This window comes from Hyperolius riggenbachi, chromosome 5 (assembly GCF_040937935.1).
Source record: "Hyperolius riggenbachi isolate aHypRig1 chromosome 5, aHypRig1.pri, whole genome shotgun sequence".
NCBI lineage: Eukaryota > Metazoa > Chordata > Amphibia > Anura > Hyperoliidae > Hyperolius > Hyperolius riggenbachi.
In genome coordinates, this window is record NC_090650.1 from 131,343,723 (window position 1) to 131,357,289 (window position 13,567).

At 40.9% G+C, this 13,567-nt stretch overlaps 1 protein-coding gene across 3 annotated transcripts in view; it reads right to left on the reverse strand.

Annotated features, from left to right (window-relative positions):
• The window catches only part of DNAJC13 (DnaJ heat shock protein family (Hsp40) member C13), a 295,032-nt gene that overhangs the window by 81,594 nt on the left and 199,871 nt on the right, over window positions 1–13,567 (reverse strand). For all 3 annotated transcript variants that reach the window (XM_068236264.1, XM_068236262.1, XM_068236263.1), the window contains 6 exons: window positions 8,740–8,844; window positions 6,541–6,743; window positions 4,026–4,110; window positions 2,203–2,357; window positions 928–973; window positions 692–846 (listed from right to left, as the gene is read on the reverse strand). In XM_068236264.1, the coding sequence (XP_068092365.1) occupies window positions 692–846; window positions 928–973; window positions 2,203–2,357; window positions 4,026–4,110; window positions 6,541–6,743; window positions 8,740–8,844 (749 nt within the window). The remainder of the gene's footprint in view (window positions 1–691; window positions 847–927; window positions 974–2,202; window positions 2,358–4,025; window positions 4,111–6,540; window positions 6,744–8,739; window positions 8,845–13,567) is intronic.

The following is a 13,567-nucleotide window of genomic DNA, read 5'->3' on the forward strand; positions in this document are numbered from 1 at the left end:
GCCAGGAGAAAAGCGCACGTAAATGTTATTTGTTTTGTCTAGATATACGATATTACCCAAACTGATTAATTCTCCATGATGGGGATAGGGAGGAAAGTTACTGGTAACACAATGAATCTTCTCCCTGCTAAAGTTTTACTATTGTTCCACACAGACAACAGAAATTATGAAACATATTTCACACAAGGGGTGCCAAGCAGATGTGTGACAGATTCATGTTCAATGGTTGCAGGAGGCAGAACATCTTTACTCGAACACTGTGTATCCTGAAAAAGCCCCCTGTGAATGTGACTGCTAGAGATGGATCAATGAGATGCTAATAAATCTGGCTTGTATGTATATTAAATGCTTACTGGCCAGCAACGCATTCTGTTGCTATGGTAGGGGGAGGAGGGATGGCAGTGTGGCGCATGATGAGGTGTGTTCTGGGGCTGAGGAGGGGATTCATGCATTCAGCCGAGATGATCCAAGACTCTGGATCTTTTAGTGACTCATTGGGGTGGTTGTATACATGCTAGATTCTAGGCAGAGGTGGCCAGTGACAGCTAGACTGGCCCTTAAAGCTGGAATTTTTATAGGGATTTTTTTTTCAAGGTGGTTAAGAAAGTTAAACAAATAGGTTGTAAATGGTTGTACATGCATAAATAAAGACAATTTATTTTACAATCGGTATACAAAAGGTGGTACAGACCTCATCTCACTACTCCATATAGCTTCTGGAGTATCAAATTCTCCAAGAAAGATTTCAGAAAATCTCTCAGGTTCGTAATTTTCCAGATAGCAAACCATTGCTTCCGGAAGAATGTGGCCCAGAATGCTGCGCTGAAATATGTCAGGCCCTTTGCTCTGAAAGAACACAGATGGTATAATTTCAGTACGTCTACCAGATTCAACAGATTTCCCATTATTTCAGTAATGAATGCTCACCTCTTCTGATCTGAAGGCTTGTTTGGTGTGAGTATACTTCAGGAACCTTGAATTATAAAAAAAGGTAATACAATCATTAATATGCCCAAAGTGAATTACATAGACGTCTAACAAGCTAAGAAGTTGAATGCTAAAAGTGCAAATAAAATATAACCATGTACAGTATGTCTCATACTTTCACTGGTTACTTTGAAACCATATTAATCACTTCATAGTTCAAACTGAGGCCATGGATTAGTTATAATCTACACTATGGTATAGAACAAATTTATAAACATCACATTTTATTAAAACTTGAAAACTTAGCACAAAAGGTATTTATTTGCTATTGTGCTATGTACAGCAGTGAGTAGTATACCACTAGTGCTTGCTCTAGTTTAGGTAATTTAGACAGAAGTTAAGACGATAAATCAATCATTACTCTCAGTTCAATTTTCAACAGGGGAGCAACCGCTTTCCAGGTTGAGCCACTAATAACCCTGTGAATGGCTACCAGCAAACCTGTGAGGTTTGCACTGACTTAATTAAGATACTTATCTTAGGAGGGGAAAGCCTCTTTATTCTAAAGGGGCTTTCCATGTCCTCCTCAGCCAGGTTAATTCAGCACTGGGATCCCCAAAGAGTGGCCTCCCTGCCCAGTAGCACCGCCCTGCTTGGGCTCCGGTGAAAAGACAGAACTCAATCTGGTCCATACTACTACGCTGGCGGCTCGCACAACACATGAAAGTATTATGCCCCTTTTCCACCAAAAATCGCAATCAGCATTGCAAACACGCCACAATTGCCATTTACTCTTTTTAAACTGTATTGTCAATAAGATCAGTAGCCAATGAAATAGCAGTAGGTTTAGACTCATTATCAGTATTGCCGATACATCAAATACATATATGAAATCACCATTGCCTTTATGGCTTGGGGGGAATACAAATGCCAGGTTTCCTAGCTCACTGTAGCAATGGATGCAGCAATTACACAACTGAACTTCATTAATTAATTTGGGATTTTTATACAATTTTAGGACAGGGAGGATAGGTTTAGATGCTAATGGGTGCCCTGGAAGGGGAATAGTCATTTTAAGATTTGGAGGGGGTGGGAATAGTATTTTACCCAAGGGATTATGATGGGGAGAAGGGTTGTGACATTACAATGGAACTGGTTATGACATGACTGTTGACTTTAGCGAATGTTCCCACTGCATTGCTGTGCACCAACAGCTCCAGCCTAAAGGAGTCAAGCACTCCAAGTCTAAACTGAGTCCTTACAGTTGCCACTTACCTTGCGACTGGAAGCACATTGGAGCCAGTGTACATCATTATAAAGAAGAACACTCCAGTAAGATAGAAACGAGGCAGCTGTGGATTGTCTTGCATGATGTGATAAAGTAATATGGAAACTTTCTCTACCAGGATGGGGTCAAATGTCAGCAATAGCTAGGAACCAAAGAAAGACAAGTACAGAACAATGTTAAAGCAATTCACTTTAAAAACTGCATTTTAAAGCTTTGTTTTACATACATCTGCATGTCTTTCATGTAATGCCCTCAGCCTGTGGAAGGAAAGCATTGTCTTCCCAATATTACCCCGAGAGCCTCCATACAGAAGAAAATACCATAGTTTCCCTGCACAGTATAATAAGCAGATCCCAGTGACACTAGACATTTAAAGCAGAGACAGGGCCAGCACTACCATAAAGGCAAAGTAGGCAATTGCCCCAGGAACACAGAGCACTACCAGGCCCCTCTACGCTGCGGACCTACACCCCGCCTCCACATGTCTCTCCCTGACTCGTGCTCCCAGGGCCCCTGCGCTGTTTTTGTCAGGATTGCAACTCTCCTGTCCTGGCATGTTACTCTGCCCATGCTCCCCGTCTATATCCCCACTGGCTGCCCCTTCTCCATGACCCGTTGCATGTCACTATGCATAACATGCGCCAGGCCACTGAAAAGAGGCAGCCACCGAGGATGAAAACAGGGGGCATCGATGGAGCAGCATGCCCAAGAGAGGCGAGTTACAATGCTGCCACAAATCGTGCAGAAGCCCAAGGAACATGTCCTGGGGGATTTCAGAGCTGAATTAGCTTGGGAAGGGGGGACAGGTTACCTTTGCCCTGGAGCCCTATTGCAGCTTGAACCGACCCTGTGCAACAATGTGACAAGTTTTGTGCATTTTTGAACTACCACTAGACGTTTAAAAAAAAAAAAAAGGAAGTAAAAGCCTAACCCAATCCATTTATGTTCAGCTATAATGTATTATTAATTGTAAAATTAGCACTCAGCATGCATGTTAACTGGGATGCAAGACAGGTAGGGCAGATAAGAGCAAGTTCTCTAACCGTTGATTGGTTGCTGAACAAAGAATGGTGAAAAATGTGTCTTCTATGCAAATTTCCAACTGGCAGGAAACAGGCATAAGCAGTGGTTTACCAGAATCGGGATCTGATGACCAATTAACTGGCAGTTGCATAAATCTTTTCATCTTCTGGGTAATTGATAGACAGTTGGCAATTCTGATTAGCCTCTGCACACTTCAGTTTAATGTCAAACTAAAATGTGCATAGAAGGTTTTTTTTTCCTAACAATTCACCCACCAACTCCACCACATTCCAGTAAATGGAGTGAAGATTAAATAATGATTGCTCCATAAAAAATGGTTTTGATGCATGCTCCCAATGTGGTATGATGCATTAGATGTTTTCTTGCAATATTATGCGTGAAGATTAGAAGCGTTAGTGTAGGTATCACCGTTACCAAGAACAATTTGATGTGGTTAAATGGATCACACAAAATAATGCAGTTTATAGTAAATTAAGATTCTCGAATCAATCAACATCAGTACTGCTCTCATTGCTGTGAAAATAACCATTGTGCGTAAGCCTATGTAAGTACCCTAGGAAATGTACCTAGTGCTTCATATAAGAGGTTTCATATACTAGATGTGCAGATTTAGTTGTTAACCTGAAATCCATCTATACAAAACATATTTATAGACTTCAAAATATTTTTAAAATAAAGAGCGTTATGACAATTTTTGAAATTTCTATTATCACCTATTTATTGTGATTTTAATGTAAACCGGGTGGAAACAGAAAATGCCACTCACCTGTGTAATGTGGGGGAGGCAGGTATTTTCAGTCAGCAGTCTTTTTACCCTTGGTAAAGGTCGAATAATAGCATTGTCTTGATCCCTGAAATACAAATAGATACCCAAAAATGTAAAGCCTACTTGCAGCCAAAGATCTAAAAATGAAATCTAATCAGAGAGCACAAATTTAACTTTCTGCGTAAAATGTAGCATCTGCAGTCAAGCCTAACCTGAAAACAGTCTCACCTGATCCAGGGGGCCTGATGACCCTGTACAGGGTTATCCGGGTCTCCCATGCGATTTGTTCTCTACCAGCCACAACTCACTCTCTACTTTCTGGTTCTCCTGTGCCACGTGTGAAAGATCAAGGCATGCAGAGAGCAAGCTGCTGTTAGAGTATGGATTGGATGGGAAACTCGGTACAGTGTTGCCCAACCTTGGATCAGGCAAGTGTTCTTGAACCAACTCTCTGCTGTTAGAGGACGTGGGGAGGGAACTGGAACTGTATGCAGACAGGAACCACAGGATGATCTGTTATGTATGAACAATGTAAGTGGTTATTGATGTTCCCCTGCTTGATGTCTTTTGCATGCTTGTGCACCTTTCTATATATGTCTTCTTCTTGAGCTATGTATTGTGCCAAATCCAATTCCAGGCATAACCCTGTAATGCTTGGTGAAATAAACAATTCTGATTCTCCTAGACCACCAGAAACGCCATATGAGGTAGGGAGGAAGACACCAGACCACCAGGGAAGCTATATAGGATAGCCTAGGGCTGAACGATTTCGCGGTTTTAAACGGAAACCGCGGTTCTTGTTAAGACGATCTCGGGATCGTCAATAGCTGCGGTTTTCCCCTTTCCCTGCTATGCTGGTCGCACGGGCTCCACCTACCGCTGCGCAGTCATACCACATAGATCCGGCTATTGGCAAAGTTGTGTGCCACTCTGGTTCCGCTCCCCCCCCCGCCACCCTCATACGTGATGAGAAGATCCAGGGAATGGGAGGAGCTGGGCTGCTCTCTATAGGAGCGCCTGCCACCGCCGTCACACCAACTAGATCCAATGATTGGTGAAGCCGCTCTGGATCCGCCCCCCGCCGCATCTTATACCCGATGAGACTCTCACTCCACCACAGTCCGCACTGTCCCCAGCATCATCACGGAATCCGAGCAGCGACATCACAGAAGGCTTCACAGCCTTCATACATGCATTGCTCTGTGAAGCTCCGCTGTCTCGCACAGAGCACACATACCCCGCTGCCACTAGGCTCCGTCCCCCGCCCTCATACACTCCAGGTCCAGTCCAGAGTGTTTAGCCCCCTGCCAGCAAGATCACAGACCCCACCCCCATACACTATCTCCGTTTGCCATGCAATTAATAAAACATCACCATGAAGGTGAACCTGTATTAAAATTACATGTATTAAAATAAATGGCGGGGCAGGAGGACAGAGCAGTGCCTATGTATACTAAAGGGGTTATCTGGCTATATACACTAAAGGGAGGGGGAAGAATCTGCCTATATACACTAAAGGGGGTGGGGGGGGGGGCTATCTGGCTATATATACAGTACCTATACTGGAGGCACCTACCTAAATAACCTATACTGGGGCAACTATACTGGAGGTGCCTACCAGGCTAAACTATACTGGGGGGCATTGTGAATTAAGTGCTAAAGCTCAATTTGAAAAAAATCGTGAAAAAAATCGAAATAGCAATTTTTGAGAGAAAAATCGTAATTTCAATTTTTTCCTAAAATCGTGCAGCCCTAGCCTAACCTGAAGCTAGAGCGATACAGTATAGAGGCTGCTGTATTTATTTCCTGCATATTTATTGTATTTTTAAAGCGTCAACATATTACGCAGCGCTGGACATTAGTTAAGGTTACAGACAATATTTAGAGGTGACACTCAGCAATAAGACAATACAGGAATACATGCAAACCAGGTCACACAGCACAGTATGAGTACAAGGTAATGCTTAGTCACTCACTGGATGGAGCATGGGGATTAGGCAAGTCTAGTTCACTCAGATCCATAGGATGAGTGTACGGTAATGGAGGTGCGTGAACAGGTAGGAGGCATAAAGAGGAGCACCCTGCTCTAAGGCTTACAATCCATTCCCTGTCTGTCCTGCTGATCCTCTACCTTTAATACTTTTAGCCATGGACCCTGAACAAGCATGCAGAACAGGTTGATTAGCTGGATGCTTGTTCAGGTGTGTGATTCTGAGACTATTGCAGCCAAAGAAATCAACAGGATAGCCAGCCAACTGGTAATGCTTAAAATGAAATAAATATGGAAGCTGCACTTTAGGTGCCCTTTTACTGAACTGCTTTCCAAACCCTGTATTAAGATGCTTATCTATGCAATCTAAACCCAAACATGATTTAGAGAAGAACGTAATCCGAATTCTAACAAAACCTGATGGAATTATAAAAAAAAATGTATTGCCTTGTTTAATGGAACCATAATGAAACTTTATAGGTGACAAATAGATCTGCAGAACACAGACGATCTGAACCAAATTACCTGCTAGGAAAGTATGAACACATGGTGATGAGCATGTTTAAAATTAATGTGGCCAAATCTGTTTCATTCAGGACAGCCTGGCCACTGGCCAACAAACACCACTTCAGCTGGGGTATGACCTGCAGCGGTCGCCAGCCATCCATTCCCTGGGCCCAGCAACGGGTTTTGGAAGTTAGTACCCCTTTGGTCCAGAATTCTTGCATCTGTTAAAATAAAAAAAGCGTACTTCAACTATCGCACAATGTAGCAGTGCTATGAGGAAATTGTATGCAACACTGTATAGCAATCAGAAAACAGGAAATCAGTAACTAAGGGCTACATTCCACTACAAATCTCATTATACTACCGGTAAGCAATTCTATAGCCATTTTTATATATATTTCTAGCATTTTGCAATCATTGTGTGTTCCTGTACGTTGAACAGAAGTGGAATTGCCCCAAAAATGCTGTTGGTGATTCTAAAAAGCAAAAAATCAAGTCGATCTAGTGCAGAGATGTCAAACCGGTCCTTCGAGGGCCAAGGTACTCACACATTTTTGACACAGCTCAAATTAATTGATGGGTCTGAATCGGGAAAGATGTGGTCCATCAGGTAGAACACATTCCTCTCTTTCTCAGTCCATCCTAAACACTGGCACGGATCTTCCCCTCCAGGTCTGGAGTTTGACACATGTGCTCTAGTGGAATCACTAACATGAGATTAGACTATCAAATGCCAAAAAGCACTTGTAGTGGACCTATGTGTGCATTCTAAAAAGCCCACTATCTGCACTTATCTCCCAATATGGCTTCCATCCAATGTCCTCCCTTGACTGAGAAAAAATACAGACCGACTTGATTGGCTACTCCCAATAACTGTGCAACTGTAGATGTGGCAAAAGATTAAGCTCCTTTGAGGGACAGTAAATTATGGAATTATCATCTGAATTACTATTCCCAGTAAAGGACTGCGGAAGAAGTGATTGCACTATAAAATATACACCCTGGAAGAAACATACTCCTTTACTTGTATGTGTTTACATGTATTTTAAATTTTACGATTTTTCACGATAGCGGTCCTTTAAAGAAATTTGGGTTCCATCCGTCTGAGCGCCACTATAGCCAAAATTTACATTACAGCCTATGGCGGCACATGGTGTGCCCAAATTTCCAAGCGCCATTTTACTCTGTTTTGCCCTAATACAGACCTGATACAGTGGATTCAATATTCACTTCAGTTCCAGGTAATCTGAATGAAAATGACAAGTGAATTCTGCTGCAAACTAATTGCAATTCTTTTTATTGAGTGGTTGGACATGGTGGTAAATATTGATTGATTATAAAATGTCATACTTTATCCAAGTGTAAATGATCAATTTACAGAACTGGGTAGGAACAGGGAAGTGCTCACACACAAAAGACCCATCAAAGAGCCATGTTACACCTGTGTAATCTGATCTGACATTCCTTTATGAGTGATTATTGATCAGGACGATCATTTAGCTGCAGGTCAGCATGTGATTTGACCATAACCTTGGCCAAACCAGCTAAAAAGATTTAAAGAAAATAATGGGCACTAATGATGCAAAATGTTACCCCTTTAGATTTATGGTAGTTCTGATTTCTCCAACTACTGACGTAAGGGAGCGTGCGAAAAAGTACGTACACTGGTGATACAAATATTGATAAAATTATTGTGAATGTTTTCGTAGCATGTTCCTTCACAAAATCTTCTCTATACATACATGCACATAGGCTTCCATCTTAAGGGCCTTTTTCCACTAGCCTGCGATTTGCGATTTGATTCTGATCGCAAATCGCAAGGTACATTAAACTAATGGAAACTGCAGCAGCAATTTCCATTAGTGCGATCCTATTGCGATGCGATTTTGGTCAAAGCGCAATCGTCGTCCTGCTGCATTTTGTATGCGATTGAGCTGTACTATAATGAGTATCAATCGCAATCGCATAGTGGAAATTGAAACGCGATTGCGATCGCAATCGTAATCGCGATCGCATTTCATAGTGGAAAAGAGCCCTTAGGGCCCTTTTCCACTATGAAATGCGATCTTAGTGTTTTTTTTTGTTCTTTTATAATTGTATTCCACCTCGGGTACACTTTAAATGTAAATATTGGCATATGCAATCAAACCTCCTTTGGTTTTTACATAACATGTTATAATTACACAAATCATCCAGCAGTCCTAATGTGGAGCTTACTTCCACAGAGCTGTAAGGTCCACTCCTTTCCTTGTCTGCATTGCCAAAGTACCATTCCTTCTCACTCTCTCGCTTCATGTCAGGAGATGCTTCAATGACATTACTCTGCAAAAATACAAATAATTAAAGAGCCATAATTAAACAGCAACCAGTCTATATGGGTGTGCAGCACGCCGGATTGGTGAAGTATCACTGTGTTGTGGAAACATGTCATTTTAAGCTATGCTGTGAAAACATCGGCTGTTACCAGATGGAAATATACAGTATGCCTGAGAACTATCAGTGCCCACGTTGCATTTCTTTCTTGTTAAAAAGAATTAAACAGAGTTCTGAATGGAAATTAGATTTTTCTAATACTTAATAGTACAATTTACTGCAAAGATTCTCAGGAACGTACGGTACTGTAGGTCTTTGTGTTGCACAGTCACAGATGTTACATGCATAATATAAGCAGGTAGCATGAAATATTTATCAGAAATGATCAGAATAGAACACTGTTATGAAAACAATAAGGTTACAATGAACCCGAACCGAGAAAAATAATAAACACACGATGAACCTGCAAATGAATACTTCTTTTCTCAGAAGCTGACTGTTTTCTTCTAACAACAATTCCTTGCCATTCTGACAAGATCTAGTCAGACTTGTCTCTCAGGAAGATGAAAGCCTTAGGGCCCTTTTTCACTATATCTGTTGCTGGCAGTTATAACTGAAAGCACAGCTGATGTGCAAGGTAATGTCCATGTTTCCCTACAGCTCAAGCGATATTAGTAGTAAACCAAGGCCTGCTGTTACAAGGTCTTCACCATTTTTTAAAATGGAGGACGGACAAAGCCATTGAGCACAGTGGACAATCAGGACGCAGGAGAGAAGAGATTTATAGGCAGACTACGCGGGAGGAAAGTATGACGTGTGTATGTGAATTTTGACTTCTATTTTTTAGTTAAAGTTTGCTTTAAGGCTTCAAAGTCCCTTCTTTACACAGCCTGTGTAACACAAGCTTTATATCAACTGAGAGAGGACCTATCCAGCAAGCAAGCAAGCAATCTGCCTCTGATCTGAAATTCAACAACAGGCAGAGATTGATCTTCCACTTGGCCTTGCTCCATTTTATCTAAATTACATCTCCTCAAAAATCTGACTGAGATCAATCAAACTGCTGGGGGTTGCTAGCACTGTATTCCTCATGCAATATTGTGATATGCAGTCATCAATCCCTCATCACTCCTCCATCAATAGATCAGTGGCAGAGTCATTTAAAGTGATTAAAGATGTCTTAAACTTGCCTATGGACTGCTTTTAGCTAAGACAAGATGTCACATGGAAGTCAAATACTGTAGGTGTACATACATTTACTGGAAATGCAATGTATGCTCACTGTACTCCACTTGTCAGATTTTTTCAACAAGCTGGAGATGCTCCTTCCAGCTGCCCTTTTACAAGGGGTGTTGGGAGGAAGAACTACACAGAGAATATGAAGCTCTGGACAGGAAGTGAAATAAGACCCTCCATAATGGGATACTGTATGAGCAATTCTTCAGTATCTCAACTAGAGTACCACATAACTACAGGCAGTATCCATGCCATGTTGCAGACTCAAGATTGTCAGAAACAAATTTTGTGTAACTTGTGTCATGTGAGAACAGTTGCATGCAAAATCACTGATATAATAATAAGTAATTGAGTACTACAAATAAGAAACAATACTTTATGAGTGCCTTAACCACTTAAGGACCGCAGTGTTAAACCCTCCTAAAGACCAGGCCATGTTTCACTAAATAGGACATTTTAAAGTGAGCCCAAGGTGAGAGTGATATGGCGGCTGCCATATTTATTTGCTTTTAAATACCAGTTGCCTGGCAGTCCTTTTGATCCTCTGGCATCAGAATGTATCATTGCATGTATTACTATTATTGCACAGCGTTGCGTATTATGTTCGAGCTTTATAAATACAAAAAATAATAATAGTCTCTGAGTCACAACCCGAAAACAAGCATGCGGCTAATCTAGTCAGACTTGAGTCAAAGCACCTGATCTGCATGCTTGCATAGGGTCTGTGATTCAAAGTATTAAAGACACAGGATCAGGGGGATAGCCAGGCAAATTGCATTGTCTAAAAGGAAATAAATATGGCAGCCTCCAGATCCTTCTCACCTTGGGTACCTTTTAATCTGTAGTGAGCAGGCCTTACTTTCTGCAATTGTCTCTTGGTTTGGCTATAACTGGGATCTAATTCCTGGATGATTAGAGTGCTGAGCGGTATTTTTTCACATCGCTTTAAACATGTGATGTAGTTAATACAACAATCGACTGACAAAGTAGGCAAGTGGGGCTAATACAACAGCAGATCAACGCATCATTCTGACGCATCAGTCTAACGGCGTATCCAATCCCTGTTACAACTTGTACAGTCAAGACATATTATCACAGCTGAACTTCAGTTGTGTAGCAGTTTTCTGTCACAGCATAACTGAGCTACCACCACGGCATGAGCGCAGCACAATGGTGGTAGGAATGTATTTTTTTTTTTTTAGGTGAATTAACATTGTGGTTTTTGAACAGTCAGTGAGCATTTCTTTATTAGTGATCTGTTGATAGTGAGGGGCTTATGTCTGTGTCATGGACCTAAAGGTGGCCACAGATGGATTTTTAAACAATCTACTACAGGTAAAACCTAGGTTCTCAACACATGGCATGTGTAACCCAGGAGCTGTAGTAAGGTCCAGGCGGTACTTGAAATTGTTAAAGTCAATCCATTATAGTAAGTTGTGAGATAAAAAAAAGAGAAATCTTATAAAAACAAACCTGCATAAATATTTGTAGTTAATTAAAAACATCTAGGAATGTGTGAAAATTATTTATACACACTTTTGCATGAAGGGGTTCTTGGGATGTTGTTGCCCATAGTAGGGTGCACAACATGCTATAAGGCTGTTGAGAAACACTGTTCAAAAATATGTTTTTTTTTTGTTTTTTTTACAAAAGATCATAATGCTGTGGAAAATCGGCCAAATAGCTGAACACACTGATGATTCTGCAATGCTATCATAAAAATGGTATCACAAAAATAAATAAATATAAAAACAATATAGGCTGAAAAATGTCCAAGTTTTTTTCATCAGTTCTACAGATAAAGTCCATTGGATTTGATTTCCCAGCTCTGATTATATCTAATGTTTCTTGTTAAGTCATTTATTACAGGGTTTGAGAAAAGAAAACAATGAAGCTTTGGGAGGTGGGTGGTGAGTGAAGAGCAATGCAGAGTCCACCACATGCCCACTGATACGCTGCCAGGATCTGCTGAAACTGCTTAGTAGCCAATTACTCAGTGACTGCTGTGCACTGAAGGAGGAAAACAAGCTGACAGCAGTCTAGAGCAGTACAGTGCGCAGATTACAGCAAACCTATGTAACTATAAGAGCTGCAATATGTTATTTGTCAGAACGGAGAAACGTGTGGTGAAAACATCTGAAATGACACCTTTGCCATGCAGGGGGCATTAGATTGCTGTAAACTATGGACAGTTTTATGGCTACATTATCCAGTTTGTCTCCTAAAATGGAGTTATGTTTACTTGTTGTAGCAGATAAGGCACAAACAAGATTAACAATCCAGGTGGTTAATTTTTAACAGCTACACATATTTAGCAGAATACTGGTTAAAAATAAGGCTTGGTTCACACATAAATCAAAACTGATGCCACCTGTCAAAAACTGACAGGACAGGACACATTTTTATGTGTAAACTAAGTTTGGTAAAGCTTCCTATTTTTGTTTTATTTTGCAGCATGTATTTTGGAACGATTTTGTTTTGCTTGTTTTCTTGGTGCACTTTCATTTTTCTGATGATCCACTAGCAAAAAAGAAAAAACCCTTCATTTCATGCTATGCGATTTTCTTATGCTTACATTAACGTCAAAGCAAATCTGAAATGAAAAATGAACTTGGTCCATCCAGTCGTTCCTGCACCATCTCCAGTACAAGCTGCTCATTGCTCTAGGTCTTCGGCACTCCTCATACAGCCTTTGGAACTACTTGCATCCCCGAGTAGTTCCCCTAAGACAAAGGCATCTACACTGCATGTGCAAGCTTGGACTCCAGCATACATTGTACAGATACACTCATCTTTGGAACTATTCAGGGACGTGAGTAGTTCCAAGAGTTGCGCAACCAGTGCCGAGGAGCTATTCGATAAATGGCTTTCCCTGGGTACGCCGCAGGAACGATGAGATGGACTAAGGACTGTGAAGGTTCTATGGTATCCAGAGCCTTCCCTCTACATAGATATGAATAAAACCTAACTTACATTCACCCAAACACAAATTCAGAAAAAAATGCAGCATGCACTAAATTTGTGTTTGGGAAAAAAAATCAAATTGCATTAGTGGAAAAGAAAGACCATGATTTCCATCTGGACAGTGCCCTTGCAATCTAAGAATTGCCAGCTAAACATACATCCTGAAAATCATCTCAGAATGCATACAGTGGAGAAGGCTCCATAAGATTTAACAAATGGAAGCACAGTAAAACCCCTTGTACCTGCCATTCAAGCAATCAGCACTGTCAAGCAACCAGCAAAACTTCCCAGCTTATTTGATTAGACGGCCAAAAATAGAAGTGGAACAATTGCAAATCAACGTAAACCGATCAATACATCATATCTTTTGCTTGCTTTAAATAATGGCAGTCAAAAGATTGTACTGTGTTGACATTTTACTTCAATAGATATTTTTACTGTTATTCATAATTTATCATTGACCCTTCAGCAACTAGAAATTAAACTTATTTGGTGCCAGATAAAAGAGTTTACAGTACCTAAAACATGGCAG